This window comes from Nothobranchius furzeri, chromosome 19 (assembly GCF_043380555.1).
Source record: "Nothobranchius furzeri strain GRZ-AD chromosome 19, NfurGRZ-RIMD1, whole genome shotgun sequence".
Taxonomy (NCBI): Eukaryota; Metazoa; Chordata; class Actinopteri; order Cyprinodontiformes; family Nothobranchiidae; genus Nothobranchius; species Nothobranchius furzeri.
In genome coordinates this window covers 22,573,646-22,599,542 of record NC_091759.1, presented here as the reverse complement: position 1 = coordinate 22,599,542, position 25,897 = coordinate 22,573,646, and the positions used below count along the sequence as shown (strand labels likewise).

General features: G+C 45.0%; 1 protein-coding gene across 1 annotated transcript in view; it reads right to left on the bottom strand.

The window, feature by feature from the left end:
* LOC139064220 (collagen alpha-2(XI) chain-like) overlaps positions 1–25,897 on the bottom strand; it is a 66,984-nt gene that overhangs the window by 26,150 nt on the left and 14,937 nt on the right. Inside the window, 3 exon segments of the mRNA XM_070547275.1 lie at positions 800–1,015; positions 2,369–2,488; positions 3,570–4,577. Of these exon segments, the coding sequence (XP_070403376.1) occupies positions 800–1,015; positions 2,369–2,488; positions 3,570–4,577 (1,344 nt within the window).

The following is a 25,897-nucleotide window of genomic DNA, read 5'->3' as shown; positions in this document are numbered from 1 at the left end:
GGTACGCATTTCCCACAGTGTCAGGCTCGTTTTCCGTGAGAGTTGGACTCCGCCAAGGCTGCCCTTTGTCACCGATTCTGAAGCTCTTGATTAACTAGTTGATCTACGTTCCTACCCTCATCTATGTTCACAAGCTTTGGGTAGTGACCTAAAGAATGAGACTGCAGATACGAGCGGCCAAAATGAGTTATTTCCACAGTGTCTGGGCTCTCCCATAGAGATAGGGCGAGAAGCTCGGTCATCCGGAAGGGGCTCAGCGGTGTAGACCCGCTGCTCCTCCACATCACGAGTAGCCAGTTGAGGTGGCTCGGGCATCTGGTTAGGATACCCTCTGGTGAGGTATTCCAGGTATGTCCAACTGGGAGAAGATTCAAGGGAACACCCAGGACACGCTTCAGGGACTATGTCTCTCGGCTGGTCAGGGAAGTCCTTGGGATTCCCTCGGAGCAGCTGGCCGAAGTTGCTAGGGAGGGGAAAGTCGGGGCCTCCCTGCCCCCGCGACCCAACCCCGGATAAGTGGACGATAGTGAACGATTAAACAAAGCTTGTTGACATTATCGCTACTATGGCAGGTTTTGGAAAGAGGGGGTGGGGGAACACAATTTAAAGGCAAGTGCGGTCTTGTTAACCACTACAAATAAGAATTTCTGTCTCATTAAAAAAAACTTAGTAAATTAAAGAAATATTTTCCTGTATTGAACTGTGACAGGTAAAAAAACTCATCATCTTGGAGGACACGGAAAACAATTTGTTGGTTGAAACTGATTTTTCTTTTTGCCTCAGCAGCAAAATGACTTACGCCTCCCTCATCCGTCACAGCGGACAAGGCGGGCCCCATGTAGGCATCGACCTCTCCGGTCTCTGGTAAGGGCTCATTGTAGTCTCTGTAGGCATAGTCGTATTCTTTAAGGCCCACATCTACAGTCACATACTCCTCAGTGAAGACTTCTTCACCAACATCGCCCGCTTTGGTGGCATCTACCTCCTCTCCCACCAAGGCTGGTTCGACCTGGGGCTACGATGGGTTCAGTAAAGCCGCAATAGGAAGGATACAGAGGTCCGAAAAGGAAGAATTAAACAAGGGAAGAAAAGGATGGAAGAAGCAGTAAGGAGATGAGCAGGATGGAAAGATGTTAGTAAAAGAAGATGAACAGCAAAAACAAGAAGGTATGAAAGAAAGGAGCACATTCAAATAAATTAATCTTACCTTTTGCAAATATAATGTGACATTAGGACAAAAAAAGACATGTAGAGCTCAGAGATAGTGCCTAATGTTGATCCAGGCTGACTTTTTCAGATGTGTCCTGTCACTTTAAGTCTTATGTCAATTACTTAATATTCTCTAACAGCAGCAGGTTTTCACCAAAGCCTTTCATTATCGATCCATGAGTATTCATATTTATTGATGAGTTTGAAAATAAAAGTACATTCTAATCAACTTAACTTAGGTTCTAGATATCACAGAAGAGATAACAACAAACTTTGTGAAAACGGGCTTCTTCTATCTGCTGTACCATGCAAAGCCAATAACGGTATCTTGCGTCTGTACTTAACCATACATGGTATACTACAAATAAAAATCCATTGGGAATATATATTACATTTTCTCAAAAATAAACAGGCAGAATGTAGCACATTCAAAGCCTTTTGAACACAAACATGTTAGATTTTTCTTTTTGTTGTTTTTACCCGAGTAAACATAGCTAAACATTGTAGCATTAAAACGTAATATCAAAATAAATCCAACAAACTAAAAAAATACAAACGTGCTTTATGTTGCAAATGAGCTGTCAGATACCCATCTTATTTCTAAACATAAATACAACGAAGTAACTCATTAACAACTGTGTTCTGTTAAGTACTTTCAAACAAGAATGCATTATATTCATCTGCTTTTGTTTCTGTGGTTAAATATGAACATCAAATACTCACATGTGGACCTGTTTTCCACAAGATTTTTGTTCTCATCTCAAGATGCCAACAATATCAACCAAGATTCTTGAGATGAGAACAAACAGCAAATCTTGTTAGAGAAAAAGAGAACCACATAAAAATATCTGATGATAAACGCAGATGAATGTGGTACATTCTTTTTTAAAACACGTTTTCTCTCACATCTTGTTACAAGGCATCGGTGCCTTGAACAGATTAGTGTGTGTTAGAAGAGTAAAGAGGAACAGAGGTATTACTACTTTGTTAATCTACTTAAGACTGGGCTCACAGTCATACAGGTACACCGTTTTCATTTGATTCAGTTGGTTCAGTTGTATTGGTTAACTTTAGAGATCCTGGATTTTACTAACCTAATCCTATCTTATTCTCTAAGATATGTAAAAGCTAGATTTGATGTGTGTCCGTTTCTTTTTACCTGTACAGGTATTTCTTCTCGTCCAACCACCTCACCGTCTGGCTGTGGGACCATCTCTTCATAGTAATAATCAGTCTCTGTAGGGGTGTGGCCAGCCTCAGAATATTCTGTGTCTACATCCTGATTGGTCAGGTAGACAGGAAGTGGTGAGCAGGGAGGAAGTAAGCAGATTTGATTGAGAGCAGGGTTAGTTTATAATCTGCTTGTAGGTCATGAGTAAAAAAGAAGAAATTGGAAAGCAAAATAAAATTGTGATTGCCAGACAGACACATTTTTGTTTCACTGGCAACTCACAATTTTAAACCTGTAAAAATTAATTTTAGAAAAGAAATTTCAAATAGGCTTGGATTGAATTATCAATGACTTTAAAATTTGCCAGATGCAGAATTTTAACAGTTATTGACTTTTCTCATCTGAAATTTCTTTTCATGCTTTTGTTAAACCATTTTCACTGTTTTAAGCTCACAAGCCAAGTTTCCAAAAAGGGTAAATATCCATCCCTTAAGATGGAAACATTACAGCTTGATGCTTCAGCATGTTTAGTTTCATCCATTGAAGACCAAATAACACAGAAACCAACAGCCTCACAGAACATTAACCAGCAACACATTTAACTTGATCAACTCCTGAACATGGACACATTTTTCACCTTAAAAAAAAGATGTCATACTATGTAGTGTCATAAAGTTAAGACTCAAAAGTTCTCTAGATTCTGTGAAGCTGTTTTTAAGAAAGACGTTTCTTAACCATAGAAATCCATGCTCATTTGTTTGACCATTACTTTAACTGTTTCCATAAAGAAGAAAAACAGAGTCCTCTAGCTGCTCAGGTTTTAAGATCCAGTTTTAGTATGAGATCAAGTAAAGAACAGTGAAGCCATGCTTCAATGTGCACCGCTGGATCATATCATACAAAGAAGTTGGGAAGGTTGTCAGAATGATAGGATATATGGAAAGATGAGAACGCAGTCAGCTTGTTAGCCTGATTTGAACCAACTTCCAATCTGACATCCAACTTGTGCATCATCAAAATGTGCATGGCTGTCGACCTAAAGCAGGATCGACTAGTCATGAAACACGACAAAAATAAAGAGGCATATAAAGATTTTACTTTGATGATGGTCAAGGCTGATAAACAGACTGGGAAGACGGGACAAACATCTCTGGACATGTTGACCCAAACATGAATCTTCATGTTGTACCTGTTGGGGAATGTCGGTTCTCTTAGCTGGGACCGAAGCTCCCCGCAGTGCAGTCTCACCAAACGGTGGGAAAGGTCTGTGGTGGGACTTAACGTTGTTGTCCATGTCCTTGAACTTTGTGGGTCTGAGCAGCGTAGGTCGAACAGGGGCACGTGTTGGAGCTTCTTTTGTTGGGACAGAAAACTTTTTGGTTGTTGGTTTGATCGGAGGGACTTTGTTGAACACACTTTTAGCTATTGTCTTCTCTTTCAGCTCTGCTTTTTCTTCGATGTTTGCTTTTGGAGATTTAGTGGCAGAAACCTTTGTAGGTTCTGGTTTTGTTATTTTTGTGGGTTTCGGTGCTTTAGTAGCGACTACATTAACAGCTGACTTGGCCGTGCTATCTACAGAGTTCATTTTTGTAGTGGTTTCACTTTTTGCCTTATTTCCAGCCACTTTGCTAACATCTTTCTTTTTGGCTTCTGAAGAAACTTTGTTGTTCCCATTTGCTTTTGCTGCACCATTGACTTTATTTTCAGCTTTGCCATTGACTTCAGTGGTAGTTTTGCCATTTCCATTGGCTTTCTTTGTTGTAGTTTTACCTCCGCCATTTCCATTCACCTTAGACCCAACCGTAGCTTTTCCATTTCCATTGGTTTTCTTCTCGGCAGAGGCTTTTCCATTAACTTTTGTTTCACCTACAAGCTTCCCATTTTTGGCCTCAGTTTTGGCATTGCCATTACCTTTAGATGCACCACTGGGTTTCTTTGGAGAAGCTGTTTTACCATTGCCATTCTTAACTGGGACAGCTGTGGTTTTGGATTTAGTTGCTGTTGTTGGTTTGATCTTTGACAAGAAGATGCCTGCAGCAGTGGGTTTAGCTTTGGATGGCTTAGCTGTAGAGGACTTGATAGCTTTGGTGGGCATGGGTGGCTTGACGACCAGTTTGTAAGGTCCAGACTTGGCTGACTTAGCTGGAGTGGGTTTAGTTGATTTAGTGGGAGCTGCTTTCCCACTGGGTGCCTTCTTCTAATATCCACGATTATAATGTTTAGTATGAAGAAGTGCATAGACAAAAAACATAGAGAGGGTAGAAAATGACAAAGATACACAGAGGGATTGGGAGGGAGATGAAAAGCACAAACAAGGGATTGACAGAAAGAGAAAAAGACAAGAGTGGATGTTTTGAGACACAGTGACATAAAGATGGCTAAGGCTTGGACGATTTGCTGAGACTGTGCAGGCATTACTGGATACAGCAGACGATCAGGTTTTAAAATACATCTAAAATTAAAGCTGCAAGCAGCGTCGTTCGGCCCTCGCAGCGAAGCTGCTCGCCCTCCTTCCGCACCCCCTCCGCTCCATCCCCGACGCTCTCCAAACCCAGCTCCACGCTTCTCCATCCTGGCCGGCAGCCGGGGGCACCAGGGCACGTCTGGCAGAACAGAAAGTAAACCACCCCGATACCAGAAACCGTGAACGGCCTCCTCATCCACACCTCACCCTGACTCAGCATCCCCTCTTAGCCCACCATTACACGTCTCACCACTAGGATACACTCTATCTTTACCACACTGGTGATGTGATGTTCAGTCTCGGGCAAATCGGAGGCTGTTTGTGGAAGTTACAGTCAAACGTAAGGTCACTGCGTCACGCCAGAAATCGCCATGGCATCAAAGCCCCTCCCTTTCTGAAAAGCTATCAGATCTGAATGGTCATTATAACATCATGAAGACAGTGCATGACCTTAGTGTCATGTTGACTAAATTAGAGGGGACAAATATGGGCATTTCACCATAAAACAGTAGACTTCCTGTAGTCAGGGGGCGGGGCTTAGGTGGTGTCAGCTGTCCACATTGTCACTGTCTTCAGATGTGGTCAGTGATCACACAGACAAAGTTTGAAATTGATCTGATCATGCACATGGGAGTTATTAAGTCAAGTAAAGTAATGGCGAAAGGTCAAAGTTTGAGGCTTAGCCACGCCCACACCTTTCAACTTTTGAAAAATCCGACGGTTGAATTTTTTCCCCTACGTCGTAAGAGTATACAGCAGAAGTTTGAAAGTGATTGGTGAAAAGGGCGACGGAGCATCACTCTCCAAACAACGTGTGCGAAAACCACTAAATCGCGTACTTGGACCAAAATGGCCGACTTCCTGTGCGACTTGGTGCTTGGCTCCAAGAGACTTTTTTGTAGGTCCTGAGACACCACATTAGTGTACCAAATTTCGTAATCCTCAGTCAAAGCATGGCTTGGGGCTATTAGTTTAAATGGTCCTAGGGGGCGCTATTTAAGAGAATAGGCCACGCCCACAAACTTCAGCTGTCTATTTCTCTTGGGGGTCAGACTAGGATCACTCACCAGAAGTGTCGGAGCGATATCACGATAACTGAAGAAATGAGAGGCAAACGTATTTCCATGGCGTGATGGCGATTTTCGCCATGCTCCCAAAGCCCCGCCTTTTTTCAAAACCTGCCAGTACTGGAGACTAAGTAACCTCAAGTTGTCTACTGCTGTTTCCCACAGAATCCTGGTGATTGGGTAAAAGGAGTCCAGTAGGGAGCTGTGAAAAAAAGAGTGGCGTGGCGACAGGTCAAAGTTTGAGGCTTAGCCACGCCCACACCTTTCAACTTTTGAAAAATCCGACGGTTGAATTTTTTCCCCTATGTCTTAAGAGTATATAGCAGAAGTTTGAAGGAGATTGGTGAAAAGGGCGACGGAGCATCACTCTCCAAACAACGTGTAAGAAAACCACTAAATCGCGTTCTTGGACCAAAATGGCCGACTTCCTGTGCGACTTTGCACTTGGCTCCAAGAGACTTTTTTGTAGGTCCTGAGACACCACATTAGTGTACCAAATTTCGCAATCCTCAGTCAAAGCTTGGCTTGGGGCTATTAGTTTAAATGGTCCTAGGGGGCGCTATTTAAGAGAATAGGCCACGCCCACAAACTTCAGCTGTCTATTTCTCTTGGGGGTCAGACTAGGATCACTCACCAGAAGTGTCGGAGCGATATCACGATAACTGAAGAAATGAGAGGCAAACGTATTTCCATGGCGTGATGGCGATTTTCGCCATGCTCCCAAAGCCCCGCCTTTTTTCAAAACCTGCCAGTACTGGAGACCAAGTAACCTCAAGTTGTCTACTGCTGTTTCCCACAGAATCCTGGTGATTGGGTAAAAGGAGTCCAGTAGGGAGCTGTGAAAAAAAGAGTGGCGTGGCGGCAGGTCAAAGTTTGAGGCTTAGCCACGCCCACACCTTTCAACTTTTGAAAAATCCGACGGTTGAATTTTTTTCCCTATGTCTTACGAGTACATAGCAGAAGTTTGAAGGAGAATGGTGAAAAGGGCGACGGAGCATCACTCTCCAAACAACGTGTGCGAAAACCACTAAATCGCGTACTTGGACCAAAATGGCCGACTTCCTGTGCGACTTTGCACTAGGCTCCAAGAGACTTTTTTGTAGGTCCTGAGACACCACATTAGTGTACCAAATTTCGTAATCCTCAGTCAAAGCATGGCTTGGGGCTGACAGTTTTAATGGTCCTAGGGGGCGCTATTTCAGAAAATAGGCCACGCCCACCGGATGTTGACATCAGATTGTTTGAGGGGCCAGACTAGGATTACTCACAAAAAGTTTCGTGACGATATCTTTAGAAATGACGAAATGGGAGTCAAACGTAAGGCCACGGCGGTACGTCTGACTTCGCCGCGCCGCCACAGCCCCGCCCTCTGCCGAAAACTCCCATAAAGTGACGCCAAGCAACCCCCACTTGTCTTGAGTTACCAGCTACAAATTTGTGGTGATTAAGTGAAATGGGGCAATTTGGGACCTTTCACAGTAAAACTTGACCTTTTTGGTCCTGAGCGGGCGGGGCTTGTGTGATGTCATCATCCAACCATTCATATTACTTTGTGGGTGGATGATGAATGACCACAGAAAGTTTGGTAACTTTATTCTATTCAGTTATGAAGTTATAGCAATTAAAAAAAAATTGGCGAGTAGTCAAACTTCAAGGCCTGGCCCCGCCCCTTCAACATATACGAAAACTCAGAATCCTCATCTCATTTTGTTTGCCCATCCCTTCTGAGCATTTTTACACAATTTTTGAGACGATCGTGCGAAAAATGATCGAGCAATCCAATCAGAAACGGACCCTAAAAACTGCAAAAACGGCTAAAAATCGCTATTTCAACCCAAAATGGCCGACTTCCTGTTTGATATTGACCATGCTTGCAAGAGACTTTTCTGTGCGGACTGTTGAGTACTACAAGTGTACCAAATTTCATAACTGTAAGATAAACTAAGCTTTATGGAGAGGGTTTTTTTTCACATTGTAGGGGGCGCTGTTCAGCCATTTTCTTTGCGATTTTTTTGGGACCTTTAAAATATCAAATTTTTCACCAGGCCTGACAAGTTTGCAAAATATTGTGAGTTTTGGGGTATGTTAAGGTCCCCAAAAGGCCATTCAAAGGGGGCACGGAATAACAAAAAAAGAAAGAATTAAAGCTGCAAGCAGCGTCGCTCGGCCCTCGCAGCGAAGCTGCTCGCCCTCCTTCCGCACCCCCTCCGCTCCATCCCCGACACTCTCCAAACCCAGCTCCGCGCTACTCCATCCAGGCCGGCAGCCGGGGGCACCAGGGCACGTCTGGCAGAACAGAAAGTCAACCACCCCGACACCAGAAACCGTGAACGGCCTCCTCGTCCACACCTCACCCTGACTCAGCATCCCCTCTGAGCCCACCATTACACGTCTCACCACTAGGAGATACTCTATCTTTACCACACTGGTGATGTGATGTTCAGTCTCGGGCAAATCGGAGGCTGTTAGTGGAAGTTACAGTCAAACGTAAGGTCACAGCGTCACGCCAGAAATCGCCATGGCATCAAAGCCCCTCACTTTCTGAAAAGCTATCAGATCTGAATGGTCATTACAACATCATGAAGACAGTGCATGACCTTAGTGTCATATTGACTAAATTAGAGGGGACAAATATGGGCATTTCACCATAAAACAGTAGACTTCCTGTAGTCAGGGGGCGGGGCTTAGGTGATGCCAGCTGTCCACATTGTCACTGTCTTGAGATGTGGTCAGTGATCACACAGACAAAGTTTGAAATTGATCTGATCATGCACATGGGAGTTATTAAGTCAAGTAACGTAATGGCGACTGGTCAAAGTTTGAGGCTTAGCCACGCCCACACCTTTATACTTATTTAAAATCCGACGGTTGAATTTTTTCCTCTATGTCTTAAGAGTATATAGCAGGAGTTTGAAGGTGATCGGTGGAAAGGGCGAGGAGATATCATTCTCCTAATAACGTGTGCGAAAACCACTTAATTGAGTAATTGCACCAAAATGGCCGACCTCCTGTGCGACATTGCGCTTGGCTCCAAGAGACTTTTTTGTAGGTCCTGAGACACTACATTAGTGTGCCAAATTTTGTGATCCTCAGTCAAAGCATGGCTTGGGGCTGACTGTTTTAATGGTCCTAGGGGGCGCTGTTTCAGAAAATAGGCCACGCCCACAAACTTCAGCTGTCCAATTCTATTAGGGGTCAGAGTAGGATCACTCATCAGAAATTGTGTGGCAATGTCACAATGATTGAAGAAATGAGAGACAAACGTATTTCCATGTCGTGATGGCGAATTTTGCCATGTTCCCAAAGCCCCGCCTTTATTCGAAACCTGCCAGTACTATAGACCAAGTGACATCAACTTGTCTGCTGCTATTTGCCACTGTTTGGTGGTGATTGGTTAAAAGGAGTCCAATAGGGAGCTGTGAAAATAAGAGTGGCGTGGCGACAAGTCAGAGTTTGAGGCTTAGCCACGCCCACACCTTTATACTTATTTAAAATCCGACGGTTGAATTTTTTCATCTATGTCTTAAGAGTATATAGCAGAAGTGTGAAGGCGATTGGTGAAAAGGTCGACGGAGCATCACTCTCCAAACAACGTGTGCGAAAACCACTAAATCACGCACTTGGACCAAAATGGCCGACTTCCTGTGCGACATTGCACTTGGCTCCAAGAGACTTTTTTGTAGGTCCTGAGACACCACATTAGTGTACCAAATTTCGTAATCCTCAGTCAAAGCATGGCTTGGGGCTGTCAGTTTTAATGGTCCTAGAGGGCGCTATTTCAACAAATAGACCACGCCCACCAGAATTTCACATCAGATTTTTTGGGGGGCCGGACTAGGATCACTCACAAGAAGTTTCGTGCCGATATCTCTAGAAATGACGAAATGGGAGGCAAACGTAAGGCCTAAGCGGTACGCCTGACTTCGCCGCGCCGCCACAGCCCCGCCTTCTGGAGAAAACTCCCATAAAGTGACGCCAAGCAACCCCAACTTGTCTTCAGTTACCCGCTACAAATTTGGGGTGATTATTTGAAAGGGCAAATTTTGGAAAATTTCCCAGTAAAACTTGACCTTTTAAGTCCTGAAGGGGCGGGGCTTATGTGACATCATCAATTGACCATTCATTTGTCTTCGGGGGGCGATGATGATTGTCCATAGAAAGTTACTTTAACTGTAATTCTTTCATTTATGAAATTATAGCAATTTGAATTTTTTTGGCGAGTGCTCGAACTTTGAGGCCTGGTCCCGCCCCTTCAGTATTTACGAAAAGTCAATTTTATTGTCTCATTTTAATCGTCCGTCGCTTCTGTTCGATCGCACACTATTTTTGAGACGATCGTGCGAAAAATGACCAAACTGTTCAACCAAATATAGACCCAAGAAATGGCCGAAACAGGGTCAAAATGGCCACTTTAGTCCAAAATGGCCGACTTCCTGTTTGATATTGACCATGGATGCAAGAGGCTTTTCTGTGCGTATTGTTGAGTTCTACAAGTGTACCAAATTTCATAACTGTACGATAAACTAAGCTTTATGGAGAGGGGTATTTTTCACTTTCTAGGGGGCGCTGTTCAGCCATTCTTTTATGAACTTTCACATTGCCAGTGAAATACGTAAATTTCACGCACTTTCAATATTGGGCCAGAATTTGGTGACTTTTTGGATATGCTAAGACCCCCTAAAGGCCAGTCAAAGACGCGGAAGAAAAAAGAAAGAAAGAAAGAGTAATTAAAGCTGCAAGCAGCGTCGTTCGGCCCTCGCAGCGAAGCTGCTCGCCCTCCTTCCGCACCCCCTCCGCTCCATCCCCGACGCTCTCCAAACCCAGCTCCGCGCTTCTCCGTCCTGGCCGGCAGCCGGGGGCACCAGGGAACGTCTGGCGGAACAGAAAGTCAACCACCCCGACACCAGAAACCGTGAACGGCCTCCTCGTCCACACCTTACCCTGACTCAGCATCCCCTCTGAGCCCACCATTACACGTCTCACCACTAGGAGATACTCTATCTTTACCACACTGGTGATGCGATGTTCAGTCTCGGGCAAGTCGGAGGCTGTTTGTGGAAGTTACAGTCAAACGTAAGGTCACAGTGTCACGTCAGAAATCGCCATGGCATCAAAGCCCCTGCCTTTCTGAAAAGCTATCAGATCTGAATGGTCATTACAACATCATGAAGACAGTGCATGACCTTAGTGTCATCTTGACTAAATTAGAGGGAACAAATATGGGCATTTCACCATAAAACAGTTGACTTCCTGTAGTCAGGGGGCGGGGCTTAGGTGATGTCAGCTGTCCACATTGTCACTGTCTTCAGATGTGGTCAGTGATCACACAGACAAAGTATGAAATTGATCTGATCATGCACATGGGAGTTGTTAAGTCAAATAAGGTAATGGCGACTGGTCAAAGTTTGAGGCTTAGCCACGCCCACACCTTTATACTTATTTAAAATCCGACGGTTGAATTTTTTCCCCTATGTCTTAAGAGTATATAGCAGAGGTTTGAAGGTGATCGGTGGAAAGGGCGAGGAGATATCATTCTCCTAATAACGTGTGCGAAAACCACTAAATTGAGTACTTGGACCAAAATGGCCGACCTCCTGTGCGACATTGTGCTTGGCTCCAAGAGACTTTTTTGTAGGTCCTGGTACACTACATTAGTGTGCCAAATTTTGTGATCCTCAGTCAAAGCATGGCTTGGGGCTGACTGTTTTAATGGTCCTAGGGGGCGCTGTTTCAGAAAATAGGCCACGCCCACAAACTTCAGCTGTCCAATTCTATTAGGGGTCAGAGTAGGATCACTCATCAGAACTTGTATGGCGATGTCACAATGACTGAAGAAATGAGAGACAAACGTATTTCCATGTCGTGATGGCGAATTTCGCCATTCTTCCAAAGCCCCGCCTTTATTCGAAACCTGCCAGTACTATAGACCAAGTGACCTCAACTTGTCTGCTGCTATTCGCCACTGTTTGGTGGTGATTGGTTAAAAGGAGTCCAATAGGGAGCTGTGAAAAAAAAGAGTGGCGTGGCGACAGGTCAAAGTTTGAGGCTTAGCCACGCCCACACCTTTATACTTATTTAAAATCCGACGGTTGAATTTTTTCATCTATGTGTTAAGAGTATGTAGCCGAAGTGTGAAGGCAATTGGTGAAAAGGGCGACGGAGCATCACTCTCCAAACAACGTGTGCGAAAACCACTAAATTGCGCACTTGGACCAAAATGGCCGACTTCCTGTGCGACAATGCACTTGGCTCCAAGAGACTTTTTTGTAGGTCCTGAGACACCACATTAGTGTACCAAATTTCGTAATCCTCAGTCAAAGCATGGCTTGGGGCTGTCAGTTTTAATGGTCCTAGGGGGCGCTATTTCAGAAAATAGACCACGCCCACCGGAATTTCACATCAGATCTTTTGGGGGGCCAGACTAGGATCACTCACAAGAAGCTTCGTGGCGATATCTCTAGAAATGACGAAATGGGAGGCAAACGTAAGGCCTAAGTGGTACGCCTGAATTCGCCGCGCCGCCACAGCCCCGCCTTCTGCAGAAAACTCCCATAAAGTGAAGCCAAGCAACCCCAACTTGTCTTCAGTTACCCGCTACAAATTTGGGGTGATTATTGGAAAGGGCGAATTTTGGAAAATTTCCCAGTAAAACTTGACCTTTTAAGTCCTGAGGGGGCGGGGCTTATGTGACATCATCAATCGACCATTCATTTGTCTTCGGAGGGCGATGACAATTGTCCACAGAACATTTCTTTAACCGTAATTCTTTCATTTATGAAATTATAGCAATTTGAATTTTTTTGGCGAGTGTTCGAACTTTGAGGCCTGGCCCCGCCCCTTCAGTATTTACGAAAAGTCAATTTTATTGTCTCATTTGAATCGTCCATCGATTCTGTTCGATCTCGCACAATTTTTGAGACGATGGTGCGAAAAATGACCAAACTGTTCAACCAAATATAGACCCTAGAAATGGCCAAAACGGGGTCAAAATGGCCACTTTACTCCAAAATGGCCGACTTCCTGTTTGATATTGACCATGGTTGCAAGAGACTTTTCTGTGCGGACTGTTGAGTACTACAAGTATACCAAATTTCATAACTGTACGATAAACTAAGCTTTATGGAGAGGGGTATTTTTCACTTTCTAGGGGGCGCTGTTCAGTCACTTTTTGACGAACTTTCACATCGCCAGTGAAATACGTAAATTTCACGCACTTTCTATATTGGGCCAGAATTTGGTGACTTTTTGGATATGCTAAGACCCCCTAAAGGCCATTCAAAGACGCGGAAGAAAAAAGAATAATAATTAAAGCTGCAAGCAGCGTCGTTCGGCCCTCGCAGTGAAGCTGCTCGCCCTCCGTCCGCACCCCCTCCGCTCCATCCCCGATGCTCTCCAAACCCAGCTCCGCGCCGCTCCGTCCTGGCCGGCAGCCGGGGGCACCAGGGCACGTCTGGCAGAACAGAAACGTCAACCACCCCGACACCAGAAACCGTGAACGGCCACCTCGTCCACACCTCACCCTGACTCAGCATCCCCCTCTGAGCCCAGCATTACACGTCTCACCACTAGGAGATACTCTTTCTTTACCACACTGGTGATGTGATGTTCAGTCTCGGCTAAATCGGAGGCTGTTTGTGGAAGTTACAGTCAAACGTAAGGTCACAGTGACACGCCAGAATTCGCCATGGCATCAAAGCCCCTCCCTTTCTGAAAAGCTAGCAGATCTGAATGGTCATTAAAACATCATGAAGACAGTGCATGACCTTAGTGTCATGTTGACTAAATTAGAGGGGACAAATATGGGCATTTCACCATAAAAAATAGACTTCCTGTAGTCAGGGGGCGGGGCTTAGGTGATGTCAGCTGTCCACATTGTTATTGTCTTGAGATGTGGTCAATGATCACACAGACACAGTTTGATATAGATCTGATCATGCACATGGGAGTTGTTAAGTCAAGTAATGTAATGGCGAAAGGTCAAAGTTTGAGGCTTAGCCACGCCCACACCTTTATACTTATTTAAAATTCGACGGTTGAATTTTTTCCTCTATGTCTTAAGAATATATAGCAGGAGTTTGAAGGTGATCGGTGGAAAGGGCGACGAGACATCATTCTCCTAATAACGTGTGCGAAAACCACTAAATCGAGTACTTGGACCAAAATGGCCGACCTCCTGTGCGACATTGCGCTTGGCTCCAAGAGACTTTTTTGTAGGTCCTGAGACACTACATTAGTGTGCCAAATTTCGTTATCCTCAGTCAAAGCATGGCTTGGGGCTGACAGTTTTAATGGTCCTAGGGGGCGCTATTTCAGAAAATAGGCCACGCCCACAAACTTCAGCTGTCCAGTTCTATTAGGGGTCAGAGTAAGATCACTCATCAGAAATTGTGTGGCGATGTCACAATAATTGAAGAAATGAGAGACAAACATATTTCCATGGCGTGATGGCGAATGTCGCCATGCTCCCAAAGCCCCGCCTTTATTCGAAACCTGCCAGTACTATAGACCAAGTGACCTCAACTTGTCTGCTGCTATTAGCCAGTGATTGCTGGTGATTGGTTAAAAAGAGCCCAATAGGGATTTGTGAAAAAAAGAGTGGCGTGGTGACAAGTCAAAGTTTGAGGCTTAGCCACGCCCACACCTTTATACTTATTTAAAATCCGACGGTTGAATTTTTTCCTCTATGTCTTAAGAGTATATAGCAGAAGTTTGAAGGCGATTGGTGAAAAGGGCAACGGAGCATCACTCTCCAAACAACGTGTGCGAAAACCACTAAATCGCGCACTTGGACCAAAATGGCCGACTTCCTGTGCGACTTTGCACTTGTCTCCAAGAGACTTTTTTGTAGGTCCTGAGACACCACATTAGTATACCAAATTTCGTAATCCTCAGTCAAAGCATGGCTTGGGGCTGTCAGTTTTAATGGTCCTAGGGGGCGCTATTTCAGAAAATAGACCACGCCCACCGGAATTCCACATCAGATTTTTTGGGGGGCCAGACTAGGATCACTCACAAGAAGTTTCGTGGCGATATCTTTAGAAATGACGAAATGGGAGGCAAACGTAAGGCCTAAGCGGTACACCTGACTTCGCCACGCCGCCACAGCCCCGCCTTCTACAGAAAACACCCATAAAGTGACGCCAAGCAACCCCAACTTGTCTTCAGTTACCCGCTACAAATTTGGGGTGATTATTGGAAAGGGCGAATTTTGGAAAATTTCCCAGTAAAACTTGACCTTTTAAGTCCTGAGGGGGCGGGGCTTATGTGACATCATCAATCGACCATTCATTTGTCTTCGGAGGGCAATGACGATTGTCCTTAGAACATTTCTTTAACTGTGATTCTTTCATTTATGACATTATAGCGATTTGAATTTTTTTGGGGAGTGCTCGAACTTTGAGGCCTGGCCCCGCCCCTTCAGTATTTACGAAAAGTCAATTTTATTTTCTCATTTGAATCGTCCATCGCTTCTGTTCGATTGCACACTGTTTTTGAGACGATCGTGCGAAAAATGACCAAACTGTTTAACCAAATATAGACCCTAGAAATGGCCAAAACGGGGTCAAAATCGCCACTTTAGTCCAAAATGGCCGACTTCCTGTTTGATATTGACCATGGGTGCAAGAGGCTTTTCTGTGCATATTGTTGACTTCTACAAGTGTACCAAATTTCATCACTCTACTATGAAAAAAGGTCAAAGCGGAGGGGTATTTTTAATTTTCCAGGGGGCGCTGTTGAAACATTTTTTTACCAACTTTCACGTTGCCAGTGAAATATGTAAATTTCACGCACTTTCTATATTGGGCCAAAGTTTGGTGAGTTTTTGGATATGCTAAGACCCCCTAAAGGCCATCCAAAGACGCGGAAGAAAAAGAAAGAAAGAAATAATAATAAGAAACGAAGCAGATACAATAGGCCTTCGCAGCTTCACTGCTCGGGCCTAATTAAAGCTGCAAGCAGCGTCGTTCGGCCCTCGCAGCGAAGCTGCTCGCCCTCCTTCCGCACCCCCTCCGCTCCATCCCTGACGCTCTCCAAACCCAGCTCCGCGCTTGTCCATCCTGGACGGCAGCCGGGGGCACCAGGGCACGTCTGGCAGAACAGAAAGTCAACCACCCCGACACCAGAAACCGTGAACGGCCTCCTCGTCCACACCTCACCCTGATTCAGCATCCCCTCTGAGCCCAGCATTACACATCTCACCACTAGGAGATACTCTATCTTTACCACACTGGTGATGTGATGTTCAGTCTCTGGCAAATCGGAGGCTGTTTGTGGAAGTTACAGTCAAACGTAAGGTCACAGCGTCACGCCAGAAATCGCCATGGCATCAAAGCTCCTCCCTTTCTGAAAAGCTATCAGATCTGAATAGTCATTAGAACATCATGAAGACAGTGCATGACCTTAGTGTCATGTTGACTAAATTAGAGGGGACAAATATGGGCATTTCACCATAAAACAGAAGACTTCCTGTAGTCAGGGGGCGGGGCTTAGGTGATGCCAGCTGTCCACATTGTCACTGTCTTCAGATGTGGTCAGTGATCACACGGACAAAGTTTGAAATTGATCTGATCATGCACAAGGGAGTTATTGAGTCAAGTAACGTAATGGCGACTGGTCAAAGTTTGAGGCTTAGCCACGCCCACACCTTTATACTTATTTAAAATCCGACGGTTGAATCTTTTCCTCTATGTCTTAAGAGTATATAGCAAAAGTTTGAAGGTGATCGGTGGAAAGGGCGACGAGACATCATTCTCCTAATAACGTGTGCGAAAACCACTAAATCGAGTACTTGGACCAAAATGGCCGACCTCCTGTGCGACATTGCGCTTGGCTCCAAGAGACTTTTTTGTAGGTCCTGAGACACTACATTAGTGTGCCAAATTTCGTGATCCTCAGTCAAAGCACGGCTTGGGGCTGACAGTTTTAATGGTCCTAGGGGGCGCTATTTCAGAAAATAGGCCACGCCCACAAACTTCAGCTGTCCAATTCTATTAGGGGTCAGAGTAGGATCACTCATCAGAAATTGTGTGGCGATGTCACAATGATTGAAGAAATGAGAGACAAACGTATTTCCATGGCGTGATGGCGAATTTCGCCATGCTCCCAAAGCCCCGCCTTTATTCGAAAGCTGCCAGTACTATAGACCAAGTGACCTCAACTTGTCTGCTGCTATTTGCCAGTGATTGCTGGTGATTGGTTAAAAGGAGTCCAATAGGGAGCTGTGAAAAAAAGAGTGGCGTGGCGACAGGTCAAAGTTTGAGGCTTAGCCACGCCCACACCTTTATACTTATTTAAAATCCGTAGGTTGAATTTTTTCCCCTTTGTCTTAAGAGTCTATAGCAGAAGTTTGAAGGTGATTGGTGAAAAGGGCAATGGTGTAACACTCTCCAAACAACGTGTGCGAAAACCACTAAATCGACTACTTGGACCAAAATGGCCGACTTCCTGTGCGACTTTGCACTTGGCTCCAAGAGACTTTTTTGTAGGACCGGAGACACCACATTAGTGTACCAGATTTCGTACTCCTCAGTCAAAGCATGGCTAGGGGCTGACAGTTTTAATGGTCCTAGAGGGCGCCATTTCAGAAAATAGGCCACGCCCACAAACTACAGCTGTCCAAATCTATTGGGGGTCAGACTAGGATCACTCACCAGACATTTTGTGGTGATGGCACGATAATTGAAGAAATGAGAGGCAAACGTATTGCCATGGCGTGATGGTGAATTTTGCCATGCTCCCAAAGCCCCGCCTTTTTTCAAAACCTGCCAGTACTGGAGACTAAGTGACCTCAACTTGTCAGCTGCTATTCGCCAGAGATTGCTGGCGATTGGGTAAAAGGAGTCCAATAGGTAGCTGTGAAAAAAAGAGTGGCGTGGTGACAGGTCAAAGTTTGAGGCTTAGCCACGCCCACACCTTTATACTTATTTAAAATCCGACGGTTGAATTTTTTCCTTTATGTCTTAAGAGTCTATAGCAGAAGTTTGAAGGCGATTGGTGAAAAGGGCGATGGAGCATCACTCTCCAAACAACGTGTGCGAAAACCACTAAATCGAGTACTTGGACCAAAATGGCCGACTTCCTGTGCGACTTTGCACTTGGCTCCAAGAGACTTTTTTGTAGGTCCTGAGACACCACATTAGTGTGCCAAATTTCATAATCCTCAGTCAAAGCATGACTTGGGGCTGACAGTTTTAATGGTCCTAGGGGGCGCTATTTCAGAAAATAGGCCACGCCCACCGGATGTTCACATCACATTTTGTGGGGGGCTGAACTAGGATCACTCCCAAGAGGTTTTGTGGCGATATCTCTAGAAATGACGAAATGGGAGGCAAACGTAAGGCCTAAGCGGTACGCCTGACTTCGCCGCGCCGCCACAGCCCCGCCTTCTGGAGAAAACTCCCATAAAGTGACGCCAAGCAACCCCAACTTGTCTTCAGTTACCCGCTACAAATTTGGGGTGGTTATTGGAAAGGGCGAATTTTGGAAAATTTCCCAGTAAATCTTGACCTTTTAAGTCCTGAGGGGGCGGGGCTTATGTGACATCATCAATCGACCATTCATTTGTCTTCGGAGGTCGACGACGATTGTCCTTAGAACATTTCTTTAACTGTAATTCTTTCATTTATGAATCTATAGCAATTTGAATTTTTTTGGCGAGTGCTCGAACTTTGAGGCCTGGTCCCGCCCCTTCAGTATTTACAAAAAGTCAATTTTATTGTCTCATTTTAATCGTCCATCGCTTCTGTTCGATCGCACACTATTTTTGAGACGATCGTGCGAAAAATGACCAAACTGTTAAACCAAATATAGACCCTAGAAATGGCCAAAACGGGGTCAAAATGGCCACTTTAGTCCAAAATGGCCGACTTCCTGTTTGATATTGACCATGGGTGCAAGAGGCTTTTCTGTGCGTATTGTTGAGTTCTACAAGTGTACCAAATTTCATCACTCTACTATGAAAAAAGGTCAAAGCGGAGGGGTATTTTTAATTTTCCAGGGGGCGCTGTTGAAACATTTTTTTACCAACTTTCACGTTGCCAGTGAAATACGTAAATTTCACGCACTTTCTATATTGGGCCAGAATTTGGTGACTTTTTGGATATGCTAAGACCCCCTAAAGGCCATCCAAAGACGCGGAAGAAAAAAAAAGAAAAAAAAAAAAATAATAATAAACGGAGCAGATACAATAGGCCTTCGCAGCTTCACTGCTCGGGCCTAATTAAAGCTGCAAGCAGCGTCGTTCGGCCCTCGCAGCGAAGCTGCTCGCCCTCCTTCCGCACCCCCTCCGCTCCATCCCCGACGCTCTCCAAACCCAGCTCCGCGCTTGTCCATCCTGGACGGCAGCCGGGGGCACCAGGGCACATCTGGCAGAACAGAAAGTCAACCACCCCGACACCAGAAACCGTGAACGGCCTCCTCGTCCACACCTCACCCTGATTCAGCATCCCCTCTGAGCCCAGCATTACACGTCTCACCACTAGGAGATACTCTATCTTTACCACACTGGTGATGTGATGTTCAGTCTCTGGCAAATCGGAGGCTGTTTGTGGAAGTTACAGTCAAACGTAAGGTCACAGCGTCACGCCAGAAATCGCCATGGCATCAAAGCTCCTCCCTTTCTGAAAAGCTATCAGATCTGAATAGTCATTACAACATCATGAAGACAGTGCATGACCTTAGTGTCATGTTGACTAAATTAGAGGGGACAAATATGGGCATTTCACCATAAAACAGAAGACTTCCTGTAGTCAGGGGGCGGGGCTTAGGTGATGCCAGCTGTCCACATTGTCACTGTCTTCAGATGTGGTCAGTGATCACACGGACAAAGTTTGAAATTGATCTGATCATGCACAAGGGAGTTATTGAGTCAAGTAACGTAATGGCGACTGGTCAAAGTTTGAGGCTTAGCCACGCCCACACCTTTATACTTATTTAAAATCCGACGGTTGAATCTTTTCCTCTATGTCTTAAGAGTATATAGCAAGAGTTTGAAGGTGATCGGTGGAAAGGGCGACGAGACATCATTCTCCTAATAACGTGTGCGAAAACCACTAAATCGAGTACTTGGACCAAAATGGCCGACCTCCTGTGCGACATTGCGCTTGGCTCCAAGAGACTTTTTTGTAGGTCCTGAGACACTACATTAGTGTGCCAAATTTCGTGATCCTCAGTCAAAGCACGGCTTGGGGCTGACAGTTTTAATGGTCCTAGGGGGCGCTATTTCAGAAAATAGGCCACGCCCACAAACTTCAGCTGTCCAATTCTATTAGGGGTCAGAGTAGGATAACTCATCAGAAATTGTGTGGCGATGTCACAATGATTGAAGAAATGAGAGACAAACGTATTTCCATGGCGTGATGGCGAATTTCGCCATGCTCCCAAAGCCCCGCCTTTATTCGAAAGCTGCCAGTACTATAGACCAAGTGACCTCAACTTGTCTGCTGCTATTTGCCAGTGATTGCTGGTGATTGGTTAAAAGGAGTCCAATAGGGAGCTGTGAAAAAAAGAGTGGCGTGGCGACAGGTCAAAGTTTGAGGCTTAGCCACGCCCACACCTTTATACTTATTTAAAATCCGTAGGTTGAATTTTTCCCCCTTTGTCTTAAGAGTCTATAGCAGAAGTTTGAAGGTGATTGGTGAAAAGGGCAATGGTGTAACACTCTCCAAACAACGTGTGCGAAAACCACTAAATCGACTACTTGGACCAAAATGGCCGACTTCCTGTGCGACTTTGCACTTGGCTCCAAGAGACTTTTTTGTAGGACCGAAGACACCACATTAGTGTACCAAATTTCGTACTCCTCAGTCAAAGCATGGCTAGGGGCTGACAGTTTTAATGGTCGTAGAGGGCGCCATTTCAGAAAATAGGCCACGCCCACAAACTACAGCTGTCCAAATCTATTGGGGGTCAGACTAGGATCACTCACCAGACATTTTGTGGTGATGGCACGATAATTGAAGAAATGAGAGGCAAACGTATTGCCATGGCGTGATGGTGAATTTTGCCATGCTCCCAAAGCCCCGCCTTTTTTCAAAACCTGCCAGTACTGGAGACTAAGTGACCTCAACTTGTCAGCTGCTATTCGCCAGAGATTGCTGGCGATTGGGTAAAAGGAGTCCAATAGGTAGCTGTGAAAAAAAGAGTGGCGTGGTGACAGGTCAAAGTTTGAGGCTTAGCCACGCCCACACCTTTATACTTATTTAAAATCCGACGGTTGAATTTTTTCCTTTATGTCTTAAGAGTCTATAGCAGAAGTTTGAAGGCGATTGGTGAAAAGGGCGATGGAGCATCACTCTCCAAACAACGTGTGCGAAAACCACTAAATCGAGTACTTGGACCAAAATGGCCGACTTCCTGTGCGACTTTGCACTTGGCTCCAAGAGACTTTTTTGTAGGTCCTGAGACACCACATTAGTGTGCCAAATTTCATAATCCTCAGTCAAAGCATGACTTGGGGCTGACAGTTTTAATTGTCCTAGGGGGCGCTATTTCAGAAAATAGGCCACGCCCACCGGATGTTCACATCACATTTTGTGGGGGGCTGAACTAGGATCACTCCCAAGAGGTTTTGTGGCGATATCTCTAGAAATGACGAAATGGGAGGCAAACGTAAGGCCTAAGCGGTACGCCTGACTTCGCCGCGCCGCCACAGCCCCGCCTTCTGGAGAAAACTCCCATAAAGTGACGCCAAGCAACCCCAACTTGTCTTCAGTTACCCGCTACAAATTTGGGGTGGTTATTGGAAAGGGCGAATTTTGGAAAATTTCCCAGTAAATCTTGACCTTTTAAGTCCTGAGGGGGCGGGGCTTATGTGACATCATCAATCGACCATTCATTTGTCTTCGGAGGTCGACGACGATTGTCCTTAGAACATTTCTTTAACTGTAATTCTTTCATTTATGAATCTATAGCAATTTGAATTTTTTTGGCGAGTGCTCGAACTTTGAGGCCTGGTCCCGCCCCTTCAGTATTTACGAAAAGTCAATTTTATTGTCTCATTTTAATCGTCCATCGCTTCTGTTCGATCGCACACTATTTTTGAGACGATCGTGCGAAAAATGACCAAACTGTTAAACCAAATATAGACCCTAGAAATGGCCAAAACGGGGTCAAAATGGCCACTTTAGTCCAAAATGGCCGACTTCCTGTTTGATATTGACCATGGGTGCAAGAGGCTTTTCTGTGCGTATTGTTGAGTTCTACAAGTGTACCAAATTTCATCACTCTACTATGAAAAAAGGTCAAAGCGGAGGGGTATTTTTAATTTTCCAGGGGGCGCTGTTGAAACAATTTTTTACCAACTTTCACGTTGCCAGTGAAATACGTAAATTTCACGCACTTTCTATATTGGGCCAGAAGGAGTCCAATAGGGAGCTGTGAAAAAAAGAGTGGCGTGGCGACAGGTCAAAGTTTGAGGCTTAGCCACGCCCACACCTTTATACTTATTTAAAATCCGTAGGTTGAATTTTTCCCCCTTTGTCTTAAGAGTCTATAGCAGAAGTTTGAAGGTGATTGGTGAAAAGGGCAATGGTGTAACACTCTCCAAACAACGTGTGCGAAAACCACTAAATCGACTACTTGGACCAAAATGGCCGACTTCCTGAGCGACTTTGCACTTGGCTCCAAGAGACTTTTTTGTAGGACCGAAGACACCACATTAGTGTACCAGATTTCGTACTCCTCAGTCAAAGCATGGCTAGGGGCTGACAGTTTTAATGGTCCTATAGGGCGCCATTTCAGAAAATAGGCCACGCCCACAAACTACAGCTGTCCAAATCTATTGGGGGTCAGACTAGGATCACTCACCAGACATTTTGTGGTGATGGCACGATAATTGAAGAAATGAGAGGCAAACGTATTGCCATGGCGTGATGGTGAATTTTGCCATGCTCCCAAAGCCCCGCCTTTTTTCAAAACCTGCCAGTACTGGACACTAAGTGACCTCAACTTGTCAGCTGCTATTCGCCAGAGATTGCTGGCGATTGGGTAAAAGGAGTCCAATAGGTAGCTGTGAAAAAAAGAGTGGCGTGGTGACAGGTCAAAGTTTGAGGCTTAGCCACGCCCACACCTTTATACTTATTTAAAATCCGACGGTTGAATTTTTTCCTTTATGTCTTAAGAGTCTATAGCAGAAGTTTGAAGGCGATTGGTGAAAAGGGCGATGGAGCATCACTCTCCAAACAACGTGTGCGAAAACCACTAAATCGAGTACTTGGACCAAAATGGCCGACTTCCTGTGCGACTTTGCACTTGGCTCCAAGAGACTTTTTTGTAGGTCCTGAGACACCACATTAGTGTGCCAAATTTCATAATCCTCAGTCAAAGCATGACTTGGGGCTGACAGTTTTAATGGTCCTAGGGGGCGCTATTTCAGAAAATAGGCCACGCCCACCGGATGTTCACATCACATTTTGTGGGGGGCTGAACTAGGATCACTCCCAAGAGGTTTTGTGGCGATATCTCTAGAAATGACGAAATGGGAGGCAAACGTAAGGCCTAAGCGGTACGCCTGACTTCGCCGCGCCGCCACAGCCCCGCCTTCTGGAGAAAACTCCCATAAAGTGACGCCAAGCAACCCCAACTTGTCTTCAGTTACCCGCTACAAATTTGGGGTGGTTATTGGAAAGGGCGAATTTTGGAAAATTTCCCAGTAAATCTTGACCTTTTAAGTCCTGAGGGGGCGGGGCTTATGTGACATCATCAATCGACCATTCATTTGTCTTCGGAGGTCGACGACGATTGTCCTTAGAACATTTCTTTAACTGTAATTCTTTCATTTATGAATCTATAGCAATTTGAATTTTTTTGGCGAGTGCTCGAACTTTGAGGCCTGGTCCCGCCCCTTCAGTATTTACGAAAAGTCAATTTTCTTGTCTCATTTTAATCGTCCATCGCTTCTGTTCGATCGCACACTATTTTTGAGACGATCGTGCGAAAAATGACCAAACTGTTAAACCAAATATAGACCCTAGAAATGGCCAAAACGGGGTCAAAATGGCCACTTTAGTCCAAAATGGCCGACTTCCTGTTTGATATTGACCATGGGTGCAAGAGGCTTTTCTGTGCGTATTGTTGAGTTCTACAAGTGTACCAAATTTCATCACTCTACTATGAAAAAAGGTCAAAGCGGAGGGGTATTTTTAATTTTCCAGGGGGCGCTGTTGAAACAATTTTTTACCAACTTTCATGTTGCCAGTGAAATACGTAAATTTCACGCACTTTCTATATTGGGCCAGAATTTGGTGACTTTTTGGATATGCTAAGACCCCCTAAAGGCCATCCAAAGACGCGGAAGAAAAAAAAAGAAAAAAAAAAAAAATAATAATAAACGGAGCAGATACAATAGGCCTTCGCAGCTTCACTGCTCGGGCCTAATAAGAAGAAACGGAGCAGATACAATAGGCCTTCGCAGCTTCACTGCTCGGGCCTAATAATAAACGGAGCAGATACAATAGGCCTTCGCAGCTTCACTGCTCGGGCCTAATAAACGGAGCAGATACAATAGGCCTTCGCAGCGCTTCGCTGCTCGGGCCTAATTAAAGCTGCAAGCAGCGTCGTTCGGCCCTCGCAGCTCCGCGCCGCTCCGGCCTGGCCGGCAGCCCGGGGCACCAGGCTACGTCTGCGAAACAGAAACATCGACCACCCCGACACCCGAAACTGCTAACGGCCACCTCGTCCGCACCTCACCCTGACTCAGCATCCCCTTTGAGCCCACCATTATATTTTATGTCTCACCACTAGGGAATCCTCTATCTTAACCACACTGGTGATTTGATGACAGTGACCAACTTTAATGCTATTCTGACCATGTTTTTTAAAGTTATTGAAGGATAACGTTATCTAGGGGGCGCTGTGACCAACTACAGAAAAGTCCCATTGAGGTCAGCTTTGGTGACATTATATAACATTCACCAACTGTTTGTGCCTCATTGGCTAAAGGGCATGATTGTTCATTGCCATGTTCAGTCTCGGGCAAATTGGAGGCCGTTTGTGGAAGTTACAGTCAAATATACGGTCATGGCGTCATGCCAGCATTCACCATGGCATCAAATCCCCTCCCTTTCTGGAAAGCTATCAGATCTGAATGGTCATTACAACATCATGAAGACAGTGTATGACCTTAGTGTCATGTTCACTAAATTAGATGGGACAAATATGGGTATTTCACCATAAAACAATATACTTCCTGTTGTCAGGGGGCGTGGCTTAGGTGATGTCAGCTGTCCACATTGTCGTTGTCTTGAGATGTGGTCAGTGATCACACAGACAAAGTTTGAAATAGATCTGATCATGCACTTGGGAGTTATTAAGTCATGTAATGTAATGGCGAAAGGTTAAAGTTTGAGGCTTAGCCACGCCCACACCTTTCAACTTTTGAAAAATCCGACGGTTGAATTTTTTCCTCTATGTCTTAAGAGTATATAGCAGAAATTTGAAGGAGATTGGTGAAAAGGATGATGGAGCATCACTGTCCATACAATGTGTGAGAAAACCACTAAATCGAGTATTTGGACCAAAATGGCCGACTTCCTGTGCGACTTTGCGCTTGGCTCCAAGAGACTTTTTTGTAGGTCCTGAGACACCACATTAGTGTACCAAATTTCGTAATCCTCAGTCAAAGCTTGGCTTGGGGCTGACAGTTTTAATGGCTCTAGTGGGCGCTATTTGAGAAAATAGGCCACGCCCACAAATTTCAGCTGTGAATTTCTCTTGGGGGTCAGAATAGGATCACTCACCAGAAGTTTAGTAGCAATATCACGATAACTGAAGAAATGAGAGGCAAACGTATTGCCATGGCGTGATGGCGATTTTCGCCATGCTCCCAAAGCCCCGCCTTTTTTCGAAACCTGCCAGTACTGCATACCAAGTGATCTCAAGTGGTCTACTGCTATTTGCCTGAGATTCCTGGTGATTGGGTAAAAGGAGTCCAATAGGGAGCTGTGAAAATAAGAGTGGCATGGCGAAAGGTCAAAGTTTGAGGCTGAG